This window comes from Mustela nivalis (genome assembly GCF_964662115.1).
Source record: "Mustela nivalis genome assembly, chromosome: 5".
Lineage (NCBI taxonomy): Eukaryota > Metazoa > Chordata > Mammalia > Carnivora > Mustelidae > Mustela > Mustela nivalis.
Window position 1 is genome coordinate 2162169 of NC_139024.1, and position 23281 is coordinate 2185449.

General features: G+C 56.7%; 1 protein-coding gene and 1 long non-coding RNA gene across 2 annotated transcripts in view; both read left to right on the top strand.

Annotated features, from left to right (window-relative positions):
• LOC309864746 overlaps window positions 1-23281 on the top strand; it is a 133920-nt gene that overhangs the window by 29923 nt on the left and 80716 nt on the right. The gene's annotated exons all lie outside the window — the stretch shown is intronic.
• On the top strand, window positions 14049-18491 carry GPR31 (G protein-coupled receptor 31). Its single transcript, XM_082730513.1, has one exon. It carries the CDS (start codon window positions 14091-14093, stop codon window positions 15192-15194), a length of 1104 nt encoding a protein of 367 aa, XP_082586639.1. The 5' UTR covers window positions 14049-14090; the 3' UTR covers window positions 15195-18491.

Here is a 23281-nt window from a genome sequence, read left to right on the forward strand (position 1 = left end):
TCTGCCCCCTATTGTGCCCCCCCCCGCATCCGGCTCTAACGGACTCCCTTCCTTAAAGGGGCGCCCCCCCCCCCGTTCACCGGGAGACCCGACGACTTGGCGAGCTGGGGTGCTCCCCGGGTCTGACAACCAGCCCTTGCTCTCCTAGACCAGCCTTCGTCGCCGCCCAGTGTTCCGCGTGGCATTCAGGCAGTCCGTGCTAGAGCCCTGAGATCTCTAGGACCACTGGCCCGGGAGAAAGGTCCCCGCAGAGTAGCTCCTGCGAGCCACATGAAGTAGGACTCACAGCGGAGCTCCTGGAGTCCTGACACGCCCTCGCGCGGTGGTCCCAGATGCCCCTGCAGCTCTGTACTTGCTGGGGAGCCCAGAGCTCAGCCATGCACTGTCCACACAGCCCCTCCCCCATCCTCTGTAGCCTCCAGCCACAGAGGCCTCTGTGGTGCCCTCAAGGCTGTCCAGCTAGGTTTCGGTTGGTCTGCACCCACCATGGCGCAGGTCTTGTTGACTTACAGGCAAAGCACGGGTGTCTTGAATGAATGGAGCTAATCTTGTAGGGGCCCAAATTACTCAAATACGAGATGGTCTAAAGCCTTGCCCGTCTACATCTGATGCGGTGATGTGCGTAGACTACGCCATCTCCAGACTCCTCCTCCTCCTCCCTGTTCCAAGGCAGAGCACCCGGTAACTTTTCTTCTTCACTTTCTGATTTCAGGTTAAGGATGTGAGGTTTTGAAATAAGAATTGTTGGTACTTGAATGAGGACTGTGCTTAATTCCCGACCCACAGTAGACCCTATGAGCAAGGTCGTCAACGAAACAGTCAACTTAAGGCAGGGAGTGATCGCGTCCTGCGCCTGCACACACGAGGCCGCTTCCTGAGAAGCCCAGGTGTGTGCGAGAGATTCGGGCGGGGTCCGGGGACAACGGAGGCGGAGGCTGCCACACGCGGGCATGTGTCCGTGGAGAGGAGCACTGACGCCCGACACGAAGCCACGTGGCTTTCTCTCTTCTAGACCCAGTGTAATGAGTGTTCCGTGTGTGCTGTCTGACCTCCGTGATTTCCCCTGGGAGAGCGGAAAGCCTTCTGCCGGGGTCACATCACACACTCCTTCAAGTTCCCGAAGTACCGTTTGCGCTTTGTCCATACAAATTGAACAAGCCTGTTAGAATTTCTAGAAACAAGAAAGAGAGTTTTATCTGCGCCCCAGTGAGGACAGCTGCCCGAGGTACCCCACCTTCGCAGAGATCAGAGAGCTCCAGGGAAGAGCACTTAATACAGAGTTAGATGTGTTTGGGGGTTTTTTTGCTTTCTGTTTTTTTCTTTTCACCCAAAGAGTTAAAAATCTTCAGGGTGAAGAACATTTCAGAAAGCTGCAGTCTTTATCTCAAGCTTTTAGTATGTGCAGGCTGCCTGGCTCGGGTCTCATGGGAACTTGAAGAGCTTTTACTCTTATCTTTATATCTGAAATGCTTTTTTAAAGGTTTATAATTCTACTAAACAGATGTACAATGTGTGCTCGGGGCAGAAACAGCCCACGCTTTGAAGTTTGGTCGAGTTGCTCTGACCTTGGGAAATGTTAAAGGACAGCCTCCCAGGGGGCCAGGAGGAGGGCCACAGACATTAAAGCTGAAAATCTTTCTTTTTTAAGTTTCTTCTATCCAAAAACAGATTAATAAAAATCAATATGAGGGTTTGTGGTTAAAAAAAAAAAAAAAGCTACAGAATCTAAATTAAATAGATGTAACTATATAATTTGCCCTTGATCCAGGGACTGGGAAAACCCAACGTGGGACTTGCTCCAAGGCCCTGGGGTCACCGCAGGGAGAGCTGTGATGCCACGGGATGACGTAAGAGAGCCAGCACCTCGCTGTCCGTCCCTCCCAACCCCAGCCGGGGATGCGCAAGAATCGTCCAGTGTCTTACTGTGTTTCCAAACAAACTTTGAAGTAAGAAAAAAAAAAACAGCATAAACTAATGGGGAAGTGATTTGTGCCAATATTTGGGGGGTGCTGGGAGCTGGGGCTTGAGCCGAAGCCCAGGTGACTGTCTTCAGAGCAGGTGCTGCTCCGTCAACAGGTGGAACCAACACAGCCGCCTGCCCTTGGGCCCACCCCGAAGTGTGTCCTGCCACACACAGTCTGTGCTGTGGGCTCTGCCCTGGAGCCCATGGTGTGGACACACGGAGGGTCAGCCAGACTCCACAACACACAGCTGCCTGTCCCAACCATCCCCGGCAAGCGCAGGCCACAGTGTGCTGACCGGACACTCGACGGGACAGTGGGAGGACCACCTAAGCACAATGTCAGGTGTGCACGCGCACGCACACACACACACCATCGGTTTTTTGGGTTCTTTTGTTTGTTTGTTTTTTTAAGATTTTATTTATTTGATAGACAGAAATCACAAGCAGGCAGAGAGGCAGGCAGAGAGAGAGGAGGAAGCAGGCTCCCCGCTGAGCAGAGAGCCCGATGTGGGGCTCGATCCCAGGACCCTGAGCCCATGACCTGAGCTGAAGGCAGAGGCTTAACCCACTGAGCCCCCAGGCGCCCACACCCTTCAGTTTCAAAAACCAGAGAGCGATGGAAAAACAGCCCGGAAACAGCGGTGAATAAACCTGACTTTCACCTCCTCTGCCACCCGTGACTTTGCCTGTCTCTGAATCTGTTTCTGTAAGTGTCGCCCTGACCAGCGGGGCACAGGCTGCCGGACTCCTGCTCTGGAGGTCGGGTCGGCTCTCCCTGGGGTTCGCTGAGGCTGTGATGTGCGCGGCCGCTCCTCGGTGTCCATACGTCTGTGTGCGTTTGGTTTTCCGTGGTTCCGTTCTAAAACAAAACTGTCGTGTTCTCACATGGTCAAGTCACCAAGACGGTGTTGTGGGCGCTGCCACGGGCACTTCGTCTGAAAAAGCCCAACACGTTCAAAATATCACAAGCGGCGTTCTTCTGAGAACGTCTGAGGGTTTTGTTTGTTCATTTTAAACCCCGTTTTGCCCAATGTCAGTATCGCTCTCCCGGCTTTCTCCCGGCGTGACCGGTGGACGTTTCTCGGTCCCTCACTTCTTTTCTTAACTTGTTTTACTTAAATTCGATTAATACATAGTGTATTCTTAGTTTTGGGGTAGCATTTAGTGGCGCATCAGCTGCGTGCGACACCCAGCGCCCATTCCACCACGGGCCCTCCCGCCTGCCCGACAGCCCCCTGCCCCCAGAGCCCCCAGGTGGTCTCCTGTGGGTCAGACTCACCATTTGTCCCTCCTCATTCTCAGTCTTTCAGTCTGGAGTGAGCCTCTGAGGAAGCAAAAGGATCGGTCTGTGTGTCTGTGTGTGTATGTGTGTGAGTGCGTGTGTGTCTGTGTGTGTGTCTCTGTGTGTCTCTGTGTGTGCGTGAGTGTGTGTGTCTCTGTGTGTCTCTGTGTGTGTATGTGTGTGAGTGCGTGTGTGTCTGTGTCTGTGAGTCTGTGTCTGTGTGTGTGTGTCCGTGTGTGCGTGTGTGAGTGTGTGTGTCTGTGTGTGAGTGCGTGTGTCTGCGTGTCCATGTGTGCATGTGTGTGTGTGTGAGTACATGTGTGTCTGTGCGTGTGCATGTGTGTGTCTGTGTGTGCCTGTGTCTGTGTCTGTGTATCTGTGTGTATGTGTGCATGTGTCTGTGTTTTTAATCCTCTCTGTCACCTGTATCTTTGGACCCGCTCGGAGTCCCACAGCTCCGGGAGCAGCCGGGGGTCCGATGTGGGGCAGACACGCCCGCAGGGAGCAGAGGCACCACAGGGATGAACGGGGACGGGGTGGGGCAGAGCCGCGCGTCCCCAGCACGAGCTCTGGGTCTTGGGCCGAATGTGTCCGCAGAGCTTCAGGGCTCTGGCTGGGATTTCGAGCTACTGTTGACCAGAAAGCAGCAAAGGAAAAATCCTCATACAAGGCGAACAGAACCCCTCGGGTGCCTCGCAAGCTTAGTCCACGTCTGTGATGACGAGCGTTGCAGATACGCACAAATGTGCTCTAAGTTTTCGTAAGAGGGGAAAACGCATAGGGGAAAACGGGATCCCAAACCCTGCATTTGTCACGACGGAGCAGCAGAGCCTGAGCCCCAGGGCTGCGCAGGCCAGGGGGCGACGGGGGAGGGGAGAGGAGCGGCCGTGGTGGGCCGTCCCAAAACAGAAGAGAAACAGACACCAGAGGAGTGTGTGTGAGGTGCGGGACGGGAGGGCCCCGGACCCGAGTCACACCTGAGGGCAGAGAAGGACAGAGGAAGCCGCGGGGTAGGGGAACAGGGGGGCCTCCTGGAGCCTGAACTGCGTCTGCTCAAGTGTGATGCTCGTGTGGCTGACGTCGGAGAAGGTCCTTGTCCTGAGGGGCCCGAGGGCGTCCTCAGTGACTCCCACGGGCCACACGGACCGCAACCCGGAGAGAGCACGCGGCCCCACCATGAGCAGGGATGGACCGAGGTGACGCCCCATGGCCCCGCATGAGTCACGACTCTCGGTCCTCTCCGTGGCTTTGAAATGGCCCAGAGTGAAAGGTGGAAGAGAAAAGCATCCACGCCGGCTTCATAAACACCAAAACGCAGTGGCTAACATGAAAAAAAAGAGCAAACGATTTCTTGTAGGGAGGGGAAAGTCCGGGATGGGGCAGCGGGTGAGGCCCTGCGAATTCTTCTCATGAAGCCCAGCAGACCTCTTGCTTCTGTAAGTTATGTGCATTTATAATTTGATGAAGAAAACTTTAAATATAGATCGGGTGTTAAATTTCTTTACCACGCCAGTAAAAGAAAACATTATTTTTTAAAATCAGTTTTGAGAGCCTACCTATGCCATGAAGAATGAGAAACATGTCAACATAGAGGGCATCTCCAGGTTCCTTTTAACCCCACGGCACTTATTAAATTTAAGTTTTTTCCTCTGAGATATTTAAATCACAACATTTTTAAATAACATGCAATTACTTCACCTACTACGTTTATGCAAGACCAGTAAACGCAGATTCAAAATCGTTCTCGCCAAAGAAACCAGCAGCGTCACACTCTTCCTGACAGCAAAGCAGGGGCCTGTGAGCGCGTTCTCTGGTGCACTTCTCCTCGGTGTGTGGCCGGGACTCAGCCACCTTCGAGAGAGGACCGCGCAGAAATCCCTACCCGAGCCGGCCTCCATCACAGAAGGGTCATCTGATCTGGGGAAAGTCACATTATATAGGGTTTGAACTCAGTTTTTAGTTCCCGTTTTAGGTCTGAATCCTCAGAGAGGGCCGCAGTCTGTGACGTCAGCGGAGGCCGCGGTGAGGCGCGGGTGGACAGCCAGTGCGCGTCCACGAATCCGCCAGCCACGGTCTCGAACTTGCCCACTTGCCGGCCCCGGGGACCCGCCAGGCATCATCTACCCCCACACGGTCCTACTGCGCATGACCAGCAGGTAATGGTGCCTCTTACAGATACACTTCAGCAGAATCGTGTTAGAGCTTCAACTAAAAAATCTTCATGTAAGACACGGACATTTACTATACGACATAAAGTCACAGTAAAGATTTCACCTCCTGGTTGTAATCGAGTCAGAGCTCTGCCAACCAGCTCTTTCCAGATAGTTGCAAATAAATAAGAACGAATGTTGGTCTTGAAATTTTCAATCGGACGAAGACCAATTTTCTAACTTCTTGGATGCGAGTGGGTCGGCAATCTCTTGGCCCGGTGCTGAGCGGGTCACCGAGGGCCAAGGACAGATGGAAGACGTGGTCCCCCGTCTCTAGGAACCTCAGGCACACCTGGGCCATCGAGTCTCAGTGACGAGGGGACCGTCAGCATGCAGTCGGCACGGTGCTGACCGGGGTCTTCCTCTGCAAGGAGACGCCAGAGCAGGCCTTGAGCTGAGGCAAGTTCCGCAGGACGAGAGAAAGAGGACGTGTCCAGACGGACCTGCCAAGCAGGGGTGCTAAGGGGAGGGCAGCCCGCAGGCCAGGCCTGCCTCCAGCAGTGTGTGGGATGAAGCTCAAGCCTGGTGTGGGCTCAGACACACGGGCTGGTTGCACCCAGTGTGATAAGCAAGGGACCGTGTCCATCAAGAAGGACCTGGGGGCTGTGGGAGTGGACTCTGGCAGGAGAGGGAGAGCCCATTTAGAAAGCGCTAGTAACCCAGTCACACAGCCATGTCTACGCCAATGTTTTCCACATTTTACATGTGAATGAAAATTGTCGTCAGCACAGTAATGGTCCCCACGAAAGCCCACAGGCCGAGCCCCAAAACATGTGAATCTGTCACCTTTCCTGGCAGAGTGACTTTGAATTGATTAAGTCAGGGGTCTCGAGACAGGAGATTATCCTGGACTATCTGCCCCCCACCAGTCACTCCTGGCTTTCAAGGTCAGAGTCTGGGAGAGAACTTGGCCCCCGAGCAGGAGGGAGGGGCTTGAGGAAGCGACGCTCCCCTTCGGAGACCGAGGAGGGGCCACATGCCGAGGAACACAGGTGCCTCTGGGAGCTGGAGAAGACGAGAGCGTGGGCTCTCCCCGGAGCCTCCGGAGGAAGGGGATCCCCGGCCGACCCCTGGATCTTGGGCCTGACAGTCACAGGCTGGTCTCCCGACCTCTGACTCCATGAGAATTAAGGGCGTTGGTTTCAGCCACCAGGTCTGTGGGGATCCGCGGCCGCGGCCGCAGGAAACAGGACGCAGGAGGACACCGTGTAAACTGCGCACATCTAGGCCTTACCCTCAGAAGCTGGAAAGGAACCGAAATGCAGAAAATCAAACACTCCAGCTCCTTGGCGGGGAGAGCACAGGTGACGGAGGGACTGGGGTTCGGATTGGGGGGCAGCGGGGGGTCGCGATGCTCTGCTTTCCAACCAGAGGACGGAGCAGTGTGTCCTCCGACAGAGGCGGGAGCAGAGCAGGCCTGACGCTGCTGGGAGGCAGAGAGAGGGTCTCAGAGGTGGCACGCCACAGTGCGCTGCCCGGCTGTGCCAGGGCAGGAGGCGAGGAGAACTACGGGTCCCCAGCGGAGCCCCAGAGGCCCGCTGCACCCACAGACCAGGAGCGGAAGGAGCTGATCAGGTTGTTGGAGGCTCGAGGAGAGAATAGGCAAGGCCAGGGCAGGCTCCGTCCCCGGGACTGCACACCAGGGGCAGGAGGAGCGAGAAGAGCAGGGCAAGGAAACAGCCTGCAGACTCCCAGGGACTGGACGTGGGAAGCGCGTTATCAACAGTGTCGGCCGCGGCGGGCGCTCTGGGCACGTGCAGGAAGGACAGAGACATTAATTGGGAAAACTCGGCCCAGGTCAAGTCAGGTCAATAAATCTCCGGGGGGTTCAGTTTCCTCACCTGCAAAATGAGAAGTTGGGGTTAATTTCTAAGAGTTCACGTGCTCTAAAAAATGCTGTGATTCTATGATTTAACAGAAAGATCATTTGCAGCTGATGACGCCCACTGAGTAGCAGTCTGAAAACACAGTAGTGACCGTGCCTAAGGTGATCCCTGTGAACGGTTAGATTGACCAGATTATAACATTCTTCAACTACTGGAAAATGTCTAAACTGTAGCCAAGACGTCTTAGTTTGGGGCATAACTGTCTCCCCTGCTCCACTGAGGGCCTCAGGCTGAGAAACGCAGCTGGTCCTGAATGGGGTCCACTATGAACCTCAGGTCCTCCTCTCTCCCTGTATGGGCAGATCCGCTGTTCCCTGGAAGTTCCCTCTCTGCCTGCTGAGCGTCAGGTCAAAGGCCTCTTGCTCCCTGGCTTCTCCAGAACTGGGAGGAAGCCTGTGTGAATGTGGCTTCACTTTCTGTTTGATTGTGATAAAGGGAGAAAGATACTTGGTTGATAAAATGTGATTCTCTCAGGATTCCTTCCCCTCCAAGTCTGTGGGGACCAGCACTTGCCCACAGGAGGATGGGTCAACCAGCAGCTCAGCAGGGGACAGGCAGGCTTGTCACGACCTCGAGCCCAAGAAACAGGAAAATGAGGGCTTCTCCCCCAAAGTCACAGCTCCGCAGCCAGACTCAAGGACACAGAGAAGAGAAAGGGGTGACGCTTCTCAAGGATCAGGCTCTGAGAAATGTGTTTCGTTTATTTTCATTTTTTAGAAGATTTTGTGTATTTATGTTTACGAGAGAGAGAGAGAACACAGGCAGGGTTGGGCAGAGGGAGAAGCAGACTCCTGGCAGAGCAGGGACCCCGATGCGAGGCTCGAACCCAGGACCCAGGATCACGATTGAGCTAGAGCAGATGCCTCCCTGAATGAGCCACCAGGTGCCCCTAAGAAGTACGTTTTAATCAGAATTACGAACACCCCCATCCCTGTGTCTGCTCCTCTGCTCGCTGACGAAGCGTGAGGCCCAGGTGTCTCGTAGAATAACCCACCCTGAGGGGAAACCGAGAGTCCCCCGTGAGTCGCCGGAGGGGCCGCCTGGTCTCTCTCTAAAACATAAATTAGTAAAAACTGCACGTCGAATGGAGGCAAAGCCCCTTGTGAGTCACATCTAGCAGCACCGACTCTATCTTGTCTGCACGACCTTCTGGAAGGAGATTCTCTGCGCGGCAGGGTTATCAATGATGCTTTTCCTTTTTGACCCTCCTGGTGCCTGTATGTTCTATATAGAAGAGATCGTTTCTGTTATTAGAAAATAATCACAAAGTTAAGGATTCAATTATTGGGTTGTGAGTTTGCACGGTGCTGGGCCAGTGCTGGGCGCCGGACGAAGGTCAGGGCCTGCGGCCACACAGACGGCCCATGGGCTCCACGTCCCTCCCCCATGAGGAGAGAGAGGACGTTTGTGGGACCAGCGTGTCGCCTCCGGCCTCAGGAGAAGAACCCGAAGATCGCTTCCAACAGGCCTCACAGCTACAGACACGGCGGGCGCTGGCCTATCGGACCCGAGAGAAAGAAGCCCGGAAAGGAGAAGAGCCAGTGCGGGGGGTGCGGGGGGGGGGGGACAGCCACACCCTGGGACCCCGCCCCGATCTGGGAAGGGCGTGGGTCAGGGATGGGGAAGAAGCACAAGCAATACTTACGTTGGACACCGCTCACTTTTTAAAGATTTATTTATTTATTTATTTATTTGAGAGAGGAAAAAAAGAATACCCCATGTGCACGGGGCGGAGGCAGGGGGAGAAGCCCCCGCAGACGCCACGCTAAGCAAGGAGCCCAACTCGGGGCTCGATCTCACTACCCTGAGCTCACGACCTGAGCTAAAACTAGGAGTCAGACGTTTCACCGACAGAGCCCCCCAGCTGCCCCGACACCATTTATGATTAAAAACACATGTGTGGGGGCACCGGGGTGGCTCAGTGGGTTAAGCCTCTGCCTTCGGCTCAGGTCATGATCAAGCCCCGCATCGGGCTCTCTGCTCGGCGGGGAGCCTGCTTCCCTCTCTCTGCCTGCCTCTCTGTCTACTTGTGATTTCTCTCTGTTAAATAAATAAAATATTTAAAAAAAAAATACATGTGTGCCTCTGCTTGGAGGAGGGGGTGTCCCAGTTCCTGTCTTTTCCCTTTTCATCGTGCGTTTCTATGCTTTCCACTGCTACGCATCGAGAATACGTCAGATGTGTAATCAGGTAACGTTCAAGATTATTCTATAAAGATGCTTCGAGGGTCATAAATGGGACTCAACCGTGGTCAGGGTGCCCCAGATTTGCTGAATGAACAAATAAATGAATCACGTACTGTAAACGATCAGTCTCACAAAAGTCCATTTTAAAATGCTGTTTCTGGCCATGCTCAATCCTTTCTCCAGCCGCGGCAGGAGGACACCCTGAAAGCCTGCTCCCGCCCTCCAAGACCGCCCCAGCTTCTGCTTTCGTCCACATCTCCCTCTCGCACGTCCGCTTCGCAAGAGTCCGGGGCTTTCCGTCCTGAACTCGAAACTGTTCCATTTTAACATGTGCCCCAAAAATGGTGAAAAAGTTGTTGTGGGTTTTCTTGCTGTTGTTTTAGTTTGTTTGGCTTTTTTTTTTTTTTCATTCCACTAGGAAGCACCTTTCTGCACTTGACCTGTGTGGGAGTTTGAGTATAATCATTCACAACTTTTTTTGTAGGATTAACATTTTTCTACAACAATAACTTATATCCCTAATGATTTCTTTTTTTTTTTTAAGATTTTGTTTATTTATTTGATAGAGGAAGAGACAGCGAGAGAGGAAACACAAGCAGGGGGAGTGGGAGAGGGAGAAGCAGGCTCCCCGCCGAGCAGGGAGCCCGAAGCGGGGCTCCATCCGGTGTGCGGGAGGCACTGATCACACTCATCGTTCATTCCGTTGGTGGTACGCGCGTCGCAGGGATATTCTGAGGTCGCCGAAATTCTTTTACCCAAACCCTAAATTCAGACGCGTGTTCGGGACCATCACAGGACTTGGCCACAGTCACGACTTCCTCCCTCCGGGGCTGCCGTCTCAGCTCCTTTTTCTAAAACAAGACCACTTTTCTCGGAAATGACCGTCGCTCCTGTGCCCGAAGCCTCAGCCTCTGTCTCAGCTTCTGTCTGAGGTGACAGTAAGAGAAATGAAGAGTCACCGAGGCTTAGACCGGGAGTCGTGCCCCGCTGGGGTAAAGCAGGAATGCCTTAGGACGGGGAGAAGCAGGGTCGCGGGGCCGGGCAGTCGGCTATGGCCACGAGAAAGGACAGTGGGACGCAGTGAACTTGTGACAGTCCGTAGGACAGCCAGCAGCCCGGGCCGAGGAAACCGCGTGCCGTCAGTGTGTCGGGAGCGGGTGCCCCTGGCCATGGGCACGTCCCGCATCCCTCACAACTCTAGCCCCATCCCGTTTCAGTCGAACCTGTTCCTGAATCTTGTCACGCGTTCCTCGCAAACCTGTGTGTATTCCTTGGCCTTTCCCGCTGAAAGGTAAGTCCTCAAAGTCAGGAAGGATTTCGAACATCGTAAGTATCTGTATCCCCAGCACGAAAGGAACAACGCTTGATAGGTTCTAAATATTAAAAAAAAAAAAAAAGTGTCTAATAAAGTATTTATCTTTGCCCAAAAAGAGGTGTTGATCTTTGGTCTCAGCAGCCAGAAGGTCATCTCTGAGCCCTTGGAAGGTCATGCTTGATAGAGATATGATTTCCCCGGGGCCTTTGGGCCAGCCAGATGGAAACACTGTGAGGAGTCGCGGGGCTCTGGGCCACACACACCAGCCGGCCGCCCAGCTCGGAAGGAGCCTGGGACGGGCCACGTGGAAGCTCGGCCTCCCGGACGGGACGGACCTCGACGAGGCCTTCGGGTGCCGAGGCTGGAGCTCCCTCCGTCGACAGTGCGTGACTGGATCCTGCGAACGTCACTCCATCCCTAGTCACAGGACAAAGGAAGCTCCACACGGATTACTTCCCTGGACTCTGTCCCTGCGTCTTCTCCCTCAGTCCAGCCTGTGCTCTTCTATGCTGTTTCTGTAATAAAATGAAACTCTGAACACAATAATGTCCACTGAGTTCTCGGGTCCGTCTAGAGAATCATCCAAACAGGGGATGGTGTTGGAGACCCCTGACTTACCAGTCGGTGTTTGAGAAGAAGTGGTCTCCATTAGCTAACCTCGAAGCGACTGGCGGGACAATCTAACTGAGTCTTCCATCTGCTTATCCTCAGACGTGAAAGAAAAACTGCAAAGGAAAAGGAGAATTAAAGTGTGTGCTGGGTTGAAGCACAACCACAATTTGAAGACTCCGTTTTCATTTAAATGTAGGAACAGGCATGTGAATAAGCATACATAAAAACTTCTCTTTGAGAACAGAGAAGCTTCCTTAATGAGAAGAACATTGAAGAAATAGTAATAGTGATTGAAAATAGAGTTCCTGGGGATAATAAGATTTAATAAGACAAGATCCCCAAGGGAGAAGCTCCTACAATGAACCTTTAAAAGACAGGAACTAAAGAACAATTCAGTCTCTTAGAAAGAAGGAAGATAAATGTGTACTGGGAAAAGAAGCTGAATTTTAAATTCTGTTATTTTTACTTCCCATATTTAAAAACAAAAATACATAATTATTAACATTTGTGTTGTCTAATGAGCTGGGCGATCTATGATTTCGAAGGTGTTTGGCACACACTGAAGTCCGCCGTCACGGGGTAGCTCTGAAAGTCTGCCAATGTCTTCAACGTGTTGTGAGGAACACATCTGAGTCACTTGTGTCCCTGAAGAGTTAGCTGCCGGCTTCCTAGGCATCCTCCTGTGCCGACAGCGGTCGCAGAGATGAGGCAGGTGGCCTCCGGCGACCCTCCCCGGAAGCTGGCCGAAGCTGTCCACAGCGAGGGTGCTGCCGGCGAGTCCCTGTCCACGGAAGGCATCGCCACGGCGGTGCCGGTGGGACACTCCCACAGTCTGGAGGCTTGGATGACTCCCCAAAGGTCCCTTCTTAGAAAACAGAGAGACAGGTGAGCCTGCCTGATGCAGAGGCACTCAAGGTGTAGGCCGGGGTCCAGCTGGAGAGGAAAACTCTGGGTCAAATCACCCGAAATCAGGTAAATCAATGACCCTGGTGGGATTCTGGAGACGTGGCCTTTTTATGACACAGAAGGGGACCGTGGCTAACTGGGAGGCAGCAGAGCCGTGCGGTCGAGACCCCCCGGCTCTGGTTGGACTCGGGGCCGAGAGGATCCTGCTCCTGCCATTTGCTGAACTGTGACCTTGAGCAAAGAACGAACCTCTCTGGGCCTCCTCTGCTCCGCGCACAACACAGAGCTTCACACCGACCTCTTCCCTTCGCTGCTGCCTGTGCCCCGCCGTAGCATGGCGAGCGCGTGGAGGGCCGCACACCAGACAAACGTGCAGCAAACCTTAGTAGCTCTTACTGCTGAGACGCTTCTAGGTCTAAAGTCTGGTCTCCGAAGGGAAGACCTCAGAGCACCCTGGATGACGGGCACAGAGAGAAGCTCGATGCTGGGAGCGGAAGGAGTTTTGTCGCCGTCACACAGAGGTCAGCGACGGCAGCTGGAAGTGGCCCCGGCACACCCGGTGCGGCGTGCAGGACTGTACGTGTAGCAGAGTCTCAGACACGCGCGACCCCGCGAGGGGCTGTCACCTGCACTTCTCACTCACGGCGCTGGAACACAGGCGTCCCTTTGGTTCCCCCAAATCACACTGCTGCTAAGTGCGGAAACCAGAGGTAGAATGTCTGCAGAGCTCAAACCACACTAAACAGAACCAAGATAAGTGAGGCTGAACAGTGGGTCAGGACCCAGGTGGGTGAGAGTCAATAGTGGGTCAGGGCTGGGGGCGCCTGGGGGGCTCAGTGGGTTAAATCCTCTGCCGTCAGCTCAGGTCGTGATCCCAGAGTCCTGGAATGGAGCCCGCATCGGGCTCTCTGCTTAGCAGGGAGCCTGCTTCCCCCTCTCTCTGCCTGCCTCTCTGTCTACTTGTGATCTCTGTCTGTCAAATAAATAAATAAAATGTTACCCAAAAAAATCTTAAAAAAAAAAATAGTGGGTCATGACCCAGGTGAGTCAGGGTTAAGAACGGGCCAGAACCGAGGTCAAGCATGGTCCACCATGGAAAGGGATGACTGAACTCATCTTGTATCTCATGACCTTGACTTTCTGGTGGAATCTATGCATCTCGGCCAGTCATCAACTTTATTTCTCTCAAGGCCAATGGAGGCTGACAGGTCTAGGTCCTAATCCAGGTCTCGTAGGAGGGAGGGGAGCTCCTCAACAGAAAATAACACCGGACAAAATAAAAGGACAATCGGAAAGTGGGCATCCGTGAGTGAGAAGACTGGGCCACCCAGAGCGTCTTCTGCAATGCCCGGGACCAGGTCTGGGTGCCCACGTGTGAAACGGAGCCACGCAGGAGAGCCTCAGTGAGTGTCCCTCCTCTGGGGCTTCCCCACGAGGCACATGCCAGCTGCAGAAGCCTTTGGTTTCCATCCTGATCTACCCGTGTAAGGACGAGATGTCCAGGCGTATGGAAGCCGCTCAGGCTCCACGGGCAGCGGCCGCCGGCGCGTCCCTGTGCTCCCCAGACGTCCCGGACATCGGCGCTCAGCGACATGCCGGATGAAATCAAGCGAAACACCATTTCCCCTTTTCAGGGCAAAACAAAACAGAACAAAACTGCAAGGGTTTTTTCCCTGCCCTCTGATCCTCTTTCCCCAAACAAATTTTAGTTTGCTTTTGACTTCACCCTGATGCTGGTTCAGTACTTTTTCTTGCTGAGAAAATGCAGAACTCATACAGAGATCCTGGGGCGGGAAAAAGCGCATTTCTCTCATTTCGTGGGAAGGAGCCTCTCCGGAGCCCAGGCCCTCGGCACTCCGCGGCTCTCAGGCGGGATGAGCGTTGGCGCCGGCGCCATCGCCATGCCCGCCGCCAACTGCTCGGCGCCCAGCGTGGCCGTGGAGGGGACCGTGGGCGCACTGCTCGTGCTGGAGTGCGCGCTGGGCCTCCTGGGCAACGCCGTGGCGCTGTGGACCTTCTGCTTTCGCCTGAAGGTGTGGAAGCCCTACGCCGTCTACCTGCTCAACCTGGCCGCCGCTGACCTCCTGCTGACCTTCTGCCAGCCCTTCCACGCCGCCTTCTACCTGAGACGCAAGACCTGGCCCTGGGGACACGCGTCGTGCCAAACCCTGCTCTTCCTGCGCGTCCTCAGCCGTGGGGTGGGCGTCGCCTTCCTTGCGGCCGTGGCTCTGGACCGCTACTTCCGCGTGGTCCGCCCTCGGCTGAAGGTCAACCTCCTGTCCCCGCGGGCCGCCTGGGGGGTGTCGGGCTTCGTGTGGCTGCTGCTGCTCGGCCTCACCCACCAGAGCCTGTTCGCCTCGGAGGCTGCGTGCCCCGGTCCGGAGCCCCAGGGAGGCGCGTCCCTGAGGCTGCTCTGGCAGGAAGCCGTGCAATTTATCCTCCCCTTCGGCCTCATCCTGTTCTGCAACGCTGGGGTCATCAGGACCCTCCGGAGGCGCCTGCGAGAGCCGGGCAGACAGCCCAAGCTGCGGCGGGCCCGGGCGCTGGTGGCAGTGGTCGTGGTCCTGTTTGCACTGTGCTTCCTGCCCAGCTTCCTGGCCCGCGCCCTGGTGGCCGTCTTCCATGGCACGGGCAGCTGCAGGGTCCTGGGAGTGATGGTGCACGTGTCCGACGTGGCCAACGGCCTCAGCTACCTGCAGAGCGTGCTGAACCCGGTGCTGTATTGCTTCTCCAACCCCGCCTTCAGATGCTCCTACCGCAAGGTCTTCAACACCCTCAGAGGCCGCGGCAGGGAAACCGAGGCCCCGGCCGACATCAGAGACTCCTACTCCTGAGGCCGGCCAGCCCTCCGGGCCCAGGGACACGGGAAGGGCGGGGATCTGAGCGCTGACGACCAGCGCTGAGGGTTGCGGGAAGAGGAAACTGAGTCCGCGCCCCCAGGAACGGACCCATGCGTCGGCACCCCTGCGGCCAAGCTTGGACCCATGAGGTCTGCACGATTTCCTTCGGCTCTCCTGCCCCAGCAGTCGGCAGAGCGGAGAAGCAAGCGGAGCTCCTTTCCAGCCACGGCGATGCTGACCTGGAAGCAGGCCGCCGCCGCGCTCTCATCGGAGGGGCTCTCACAGGTCCGTCACGGGAGCGGGGAGGCGGAGCCGCGCTGCCCTCGCCCTGTCTGGTCTCGGTGAGTCGTCCGCTTTCCCTGTCCCGGGAGTCTGCTCCCCCGGCTGCTGCGCAGACCTGTGATGGCCGACCCGGGAAAGTGGCCGGCCGGGCTCAAGGCCACGTTGGGGGGTGTGCACCTCACTGTGCTCCCTGCTCGGCTCTGGCTGGCACGTAGCATTTGCAGTTTAGAACACTTCGCTTCGTCTGCCTAGACGGTACATGATGCAAGAGACAGCACAGTCCCCTAATCTATTGTAAGAAACACCTTCCTACTAAATTTCTCAAAACTGCTGCCAGAATGTCTCCCCTGAGCTCTGAATGTCTAAATGCTTTTGAAACTCGCTCGGCTTCCCGGGCTCCGAGAAGGCATCGTAGTTAATGCCTCGCGGAGAAATGCACGGTGCAAGGCACCAAACTGCACCTGAATCGGGGCTTTCCACCTGACAGCGGGGCCCACCTGGCACAGAGGGGCCCCCGGGGACCTGCCCAGTCCCGGGAGGCCAGGCAGGGCCTGGGGCCGCCCTGAACCCAGCCCCGGCCACACGATGCCCCACAACGGGAGCTCACGAGGGTGACCACAGTTTGAAAGTCTCCTTTCTGACTGCTTCGTCTCCTTCTCTGTTCAAACCTGGCCCCAGAAGGGACGCCCCAAGATGCTTAGAGGAGGGACAAGGTCTAGTGTGTGAGGAGGCCCAGCCCGTGGCCTTCCAGGACCTGCACTGCCTCGTCCACGCAGACAGACCCCGCCTTTCCCCGGGCCGCCCCATGACCTTGGTAACATCCAGGGTGAAACATGGTGCCTGAGGCCAGAAGAAATGGCAACCCTCTCTTCGGATCGTTCGCCTGCCCGGGAGGCACCTTCTCGGAAGCAAAGTTACGACGCGAGCGGGTCCCTGCCGCTGTGCTCTGCCAACCACGGTCCCCAGAGGGCAGCGAACCCGCTCAGCGAGCCTGGCTGCTGCTGGCCGGGGTCAAGTCCCCTCCAGTGGGTGGACATCAGGCGTCTGGCCTGCATCTGCGGCCGGACAAGCATGCAGGAGCTTCGGACAAAACTCTCTGCCCTCACACTGTCTACATCGCGCCCGTGTTCTTGCCGTGGGCTCAGGGCACGCGCCAGCCCACATGACGCTACTTGTTAAAAATGTAGCATTTAGCGCAGCCCTTTCCCACGTCTTGATAAACTCCCCACGGGCTTTCTTTACTCGATCCTCGTAACCTGTCCAGATGTTTCTTAACCGTTTCCCCGAAGATGGACACTGAGAGCTGGTGCCCTCTGCTCGGGGAAATCAGGCTGTGAGGCCACACAGCCCCCCGGAGACCTGGCTGCGGCCCGGCCCACACCAGCCGCCTGAACAGGCTCCCGGCCCAGCGCCAGGCTCTGCAGAACCTTCCCGGCAGGGCTGTCTCCGGGCTCCTTGCCAGGCGAGCCAGCTCTGTCCAGGAGCTTAGCCGTGGGCTGCACTCCCTGCCCCCAATCCCTGCTCATTAGCCGGGCGGCCGGGGGTCTCATCCCAGCAGAGCGCTGGTCCTCCTCTCTGCTCCTGCCCGCCGGCAGGTGGGGGACGCAGGGTCTCTCAGAACACCCTGAGGCTTTGGCCAAACCCACCTTTCTGACTCGGTCAGTCTGGGGAGTCCCGACACCCCCGGGTTTTTCAGCCCCTTAGTTAACTCCGGGAACGTGTGCCCGGAGCCGTCTGCCCTGGGTGCGTAGCCATGGTCAGGGCCCTTGGGTCGGCTCCCCGCTCTGCCACTCCGAGCTTTGAGACCTGGGACAAACCACCCAGCTGCTCTGAACTTCTCTGCTCTGTGAAATGGGGTCACAACACCCGACCTGTGGGACGATTGCGCCGGGTGAGGAAGACCATGTATGAGACGCTGAGCACGGAGCCTGGCGAGCATCAGCCTCCCGTTCGGGTGTGACGCTGCCGTTTTCAGGTGACCGGTCTAGTCCCTCGACTTTCTTTAATCCCCGAGCAGACTGTGTGCCCTTCGGGGACACAGCGGTTTGCCTGTGCACTGCCAACATGGGGCCTGAAGCGGGACAGGCGGTCAGTGACCTGGAGGTCGCACTATTCTGCTAACTCAAAGGTTTGTTAGGATTCTTTCTTTCTGGAATGTCCTTTCCGATCTTCTGTGAGGCTTCTGTCGGCCCCGAGCATGATTCCACACATCTCTGGGAGGAGACAATGTCTCTGCCTGTGGCCAGGCTCCGGGTCCAGTGACCCCGCCTCTGGGGACGTTTCCCTGGAATCGTGTCCTGTCACTCTCCTCACAGAAGCCTCAGAAAGTTGTCTTCTTGAAGACATTCAAGGAGGAAGGGGGATCTTGTTCTTCTCCAAACTGTTTTCTCTGAGTAAGGAAATGAGTCAGAAGGCAAGTGTGGGCAGGCAGCACCGATGGGCCCCAGAACCACAGTGATTTTGCTGTCAGGAGCGAGTTTTACTTTCTTTTCTCCTTTGACGCGCTCCTTCTAATGCAGCAGGTGCACAGTCTCGTCTGTGAGTCTGGCAAATCTCGGCGTTGTCTGGAAGGACGGCCAGCAGCCCGCGTTCCAGTCTGAGCGATGGGTTTCTTTCCCTACTCAGAAGGGACTATCAGTGTTTTCAAATTCTCTCAATGTCATTTTTTCCCCTAAAACCCAGTAGGCCACGGATCCCTTCTTGGCTAAACAGAAGCCCTCCAGGTGCGGGAACATTCGAAGCTCTGCCTTACTCCCTGTGCACCTTTCTGGTCCATTCCCTGAGACGGACCCTTCCTCCAGCCCCGACCACACCCTCCGGCACCCCACACATGACCCGCCCCGCCCTGCCCTGCAGGCCGCCCGCCGGGGCTGGCACCTGCTTTCCCCTCTAAGTCCCCTCCCTGAAGCTTATCTTTAGGTCCCCAGCACTGGGCACAGGGCCTGGCACACGGCAGACACGGACTATGTTTGTGGAATCAATAATAAACACATGAACAAATTAACCTGATTTAAAGTTAACAAATTAACTTTCTTAATCATCTAAGAGGTTTTATTAAAATGTATTTTGGAATTCTGGATCCAGAGGCAAACTTAAAATATCTTTAAAGGGTATTCTAGGAAGACCCTAATACAGATGGAGAAAGCCTGTCCTCGGTACTTCCACGGTCACCTCTGCCACTGATTGAGTCAGACTGTGATTTATTTAGGGCTCGGATCCTGAACTGCGTATCTCCCTGCAGGTTGGGTCAGCGACTGTCAGAGGCTTCTAGAACACACTACCAGTGTTCGTGGACTCCCCGAGACCACCAGCCTTGCACACACACACACACACACACACACACACCCGTATGCTGTACATCATGTGAGATTTGCCGTCTTCACCGTCTTGCTACGGTGCAGGGGCAGCAAGGATATTCACACTGAGGTGCAGCCGTCACCGCTGTCCGTCTCTAGAACTTTCCATCTTCCCCAGCAGGTGCTCTGACCCATTCAGCCATAAGCCCCGCCCCCGCCTTGCCTCTGCTGCCCCCCCACCCCCAGCCTCCTTTCCGTCTCTGGGGAGAGCAGGACCCCCAGCAAGCGAGCGGGACACAGCTCTGTCTTTCTGCTGCTGGCTCCCTTCCCCGGCGCTCGCACTCCCAGGCCACAGGGCGGGTTAGATTTCCTTCCTCACTGCCCTGGACGGGGCGGTCTGCTCATGGGTGCGGCCTGCGTTGCTTCCACCTCTGGGCTGCTGTGACAGCGGGTGCGCACATCCCCACCAGACCCGCCTCCAACCCCTCCAAGTGCGTAGGCTCCAGGGCGACCACGGGATCATGTGTGTCTATCGGCCACTCCCAGAGGATGCACTGCCGCTGTCCACACGTGGCTTCCCCACTGCACAGTCCCACCCGCACGCTCAGGGTCCCGGCGCCACCCCGTCCGCCCTGGCACCTGTTTCTGGGGCGGGGGGCCAGAGCTCCAGCCTCCGGGGTGCGGAGCGGATGCGTATCTCTGACCAGAAGAATCCCTGAACCTCAGAGACCAATAGGAAACCCTGCCCCGGGTGCGCGCAAGACAGCCAGGCCTGCTCGGGGCTCGCTGGGGGCCTGGGATCTCTCACTAGAACCTTCCCATCAGACGCACCAGCCACAGGACCGCCCCTGTGAATTGGGTCAGAGCGGCCCTCGCCTGGATGGAGGGGCCACAGAGCCCAAGCCCTTCTGCACGCCGCAGCGCTGCTGAGCGGCCCCCAGCACCCGCCCCTTGCCTCAGCTCCCGCAGACGGCCCGCACCTGCTCCCCCTGCGCCCGCGGCATCCGGCTGCTACCCTCCAAGCGCAGCCCCAGCGATGCCCCTCCTGCACGGCCCCGGCGGCTCCAGCTCCCCTCCTTCACAGGGGGGTGTGAGGGTGTAGACGGTCTACATTGCAGACAAGCGCACGCTGTGCTTCCGTAACACCCCGCGGCCCAAAATAGTAAATGCACCCGCGGAGTAGCAATAATAACCCCTTTCCGTTTGCAAGACCTGGGGGGTCGGCATGGCAAGTCCTGACTCCCGTTTGCAGCTGAGCAAGCTGGTGCCCCGCGGGGTCGGCAGTGTGGCCGGAGGGCAGGTCAGCGGTGGGCCAGACGGTGACGCGAGCCTGGGCGTCAGGCACGGGTCGCGGGTGATGGTGTTCTGGGACCTTCTCGATCTTATGCCTTCCCCTTGGGCTTTCATCGCTTACTTATATTTTGATTTTCCTCCTACCCGGGGGCGTCCGCTAACCGGCCATCTGGAGGAGAGACAGGACGTTGGCTAAGCACCGTGGGGTCGGTGCCCCCCGCGGCGGGCTTCTGATTCCAGAACATTCTACAGCTGATTCGCCCGCGCAGCCCCATTGTACCCCCTTGTGTCCCCTTGCAAGCTGGCGTCGGTCCCTGCGAGCTGCGGTCCTCCACCGTCCCCAGTGTCCCCCTGCGGACAGGCCCAGATGCACTGAGGCAGCGCGGAATTCCCTGCGGGTTCGCTCGGAGGGAGAGAAGGCCGAGCTGGGTAAGGGGAGGACGCCTGGTCCGGGCGCCCCCAGAGGCCCCACACACCCGCTGGCCGCTAACAAAGCTGTGTGTGCACCCTGTGGACAAAGGCTCACGAGAGGCCAGCCTGATCCTCGGACCCGGAGGAAACCAAGAGAGGCTTTGAGCGATGAGCTTTGGTCACTAGAGGACAGCGGGAGGCGAGCCCCTGGATTTCTAAGGAATGGGCAGGGATGCGCCCCGGGCCTGGGCCTGAGGGAGCAGCACACTCCGGGACGAAACCCCGGCTCCTCCTCCTGGGCTGGGCACGTGCAGCCGGGAGCGAGCCTCACGCTGGCGGCTCTCCTGCCTACGGACGGGAGGACAGCCTCCGGGCCCCAGCCAAGCCCCTTCCTCCTCTGCCGCTTAGGGCTCCCAGTCCAAGCCTTCTGGAACCTGGAGTCCTTCCCACAGCTGGCCGCCTCATTCCGCCTCCTGCGAGGACCGTGGGAGACGGCAGCATGTCCTCGGAAGGGGAATAAGCTGACTTAGAATTCAATAGTACTAAGACGATGAGGTGAAAAGAAAACTTAGAAACACCAGAGATGCTAACCGAGCCCGGCTCCATGGCTTCCCTCTCCTGTACTGTGTTCACAAAGTACGCCGCAACGTGAAACGGTTTTTTAGTGTCCTAGTCAAGGATAGCCGCAGGAATATTTGGTCCAAACTATATTCTTTTTTATTTTTTTAAAGACTTTGTTTATGTATTTGACAGAGAACGAGGGGGAGAGAGAGGGAGAGCACACGAGCAGGGGGAGCCGCGAGGCAGAGGGAGAAGCAGGCCCCCCGCTGAGCAGGGAGCCCGATGCGGGGCTCGATCCCAGGGCCCGGAGATCATGACCCGAGCTGAGGGCAGCCGCTTCACCGGATGAGCCCCCCAGGCGCCCCTCCAAACTATATTCTTACTTTTGACGTTAAACTGACTGAATACGGCACAGCGGGCGTTGGGGCAAGAGGCTGCCCAGCGTCACGGGCGCGTCCCAACTACGGCTTCCTTCCTCCTTCTGTCCGTCGGTCCGTCCTTCCGTCCCACAGCCCAGGTGTCCCGGCCTCTCTCCCGCTGGCTGGGGAGATCGAGGGGCGGCAGTTCCGAGCTGCCCCGCAGGCCCTCCTCCCCAGCAGTGCTCCTGGCCCCAGACGGTGGCCGCGGGAGCACCGGGAAGCTTCCCTCCGTCAGTCCATCCGGGGAAGGAGACAGAATGCTTTCCGCATTTTCGCTCACAAAGGACGGTTGGCCCTGACGGGTCACTCTGAATCCGGGGAACTGAGCCATGACGTTCCTGCCACCGTCCCCACTTGGCGTGGCAGCAGCTTCTGAGAACAAGCACACGGGGGAGACCGGTGCCGGGGACGGCCCAGGGGGCAGCCCGGTGCCCCTCAGATCCCGCAGCCCCTGCAGACAGGCTCAGAGCGGGGCCAGCCAGCATGTGTGGCGGGGGACCGTGCGGGGGAGAGGAAGGGAGAAGCAGCAGACCCACACCTCAGAGGGCCCCTGCACAGGCATCACCCCCAGATCTAGCAGCGGGGCTGCCCGTCCAGCACCGCTAAACACGGAAACTGACACAGCCGCGGCTTTGTTTTCAACCTCGGGCCTGAAGCTCCCTCTGCTCTGCGACCAGCACATCCGTGTGATGCTTTTCGGATCCGGCCCGAGCAAGAAAAAGAGCCAAGCCTCCCCACGAGCCTACCCTCATTTCACACCCGCGCGCGAGAGAACCACCAACTCTGAGCTCAGCGCATTTTCAGTTAAAACACACCAAAGCCATATTTAAAAGTTAGAAATATTTCTAAACTTAAAAAACACAGGCAGCAGGGACCCCCGTGAGCCTGAGCGGGAGGCCGGGGTGCGAGCGCAGCGCGTTCTGGAGAAGATGAACGTGTCTCTGGGAAACGATCCGTCGAGGCCGCCGGGAGCGTGGCTCCGGGGAGGGCGTGAGATGTGGGCTCTGGCGGCGAGCGTGCGGGCGGCTCGGAGGGAGGAAACCCCCAACCCTTTCATGAATCATCGTTCTCGTTTTCACTAGACCTCGGGCGCCATCACACTTCTGAGGTTGAAGAACAATGAGTTGCACAACAAACCCGTTAGTAGAATTTATAACCCAGGAACGCTCCTGCGACTGTGTTATCTTACCCACAACACACGAAAAGCTGTTAGAGCTTTTGCTTGATTCCAAAACATGGCGTTTCTTTGACTTCAAAAACCAGCATAAGAAAATTCAAGAGCGAGCTGTCTAGAAACACGCACTGCTTACTTCTGTTATACGAGAGCAAACACTCTGCAGTTAAGGGAAGGAAACTGTGAAAATGGCCCAGTGCCATTCCCTGGAGGCCGTGCGGACTCAGTAATGTCACTGGCTGAGAATTAAATTCCCCACCTGACATTTAAGGGGTCCGGACGATGAAAATGAAGAGGAGGGGCGCCTAGGTGGCGCAGGCAGTGAAGCCTCTGCCTTCGGCTCAGGTCATGATCTCAGGGTCCTGGGATCGAATTCCATGTTGGGCTCCCTGCTCAGAAGGGAGTCTGCTTCTCCCTCTCCCTCTCCCTCTGCCCCTGCCCCTTGCTTGTACGCTTGCTCTCTCTCTCTCTGTCTTTCCGACATATAAATAAAACCCTGGGGGAAGAAAAATAAGAGGGTCATGAGCAGAGAGGGAGACCGAGTCTGCCATCCTCGGTTGGGGGGGTGGGCACGCAGCCCGTACAATCAGGACCCCTGATCTCGTTCAGACCTCAGCTTTGCATGTCCTGGTGGGAAGGGGCTTC

Coding starts and splice junctions, on each gene's coding strand:
- GPR31 (XM_082730513.1), top strand. CDS start 14,091: ATGCTGGTTCAGTACTTTTTCTTGCTGAGAAAATGCAGAACTCATACA.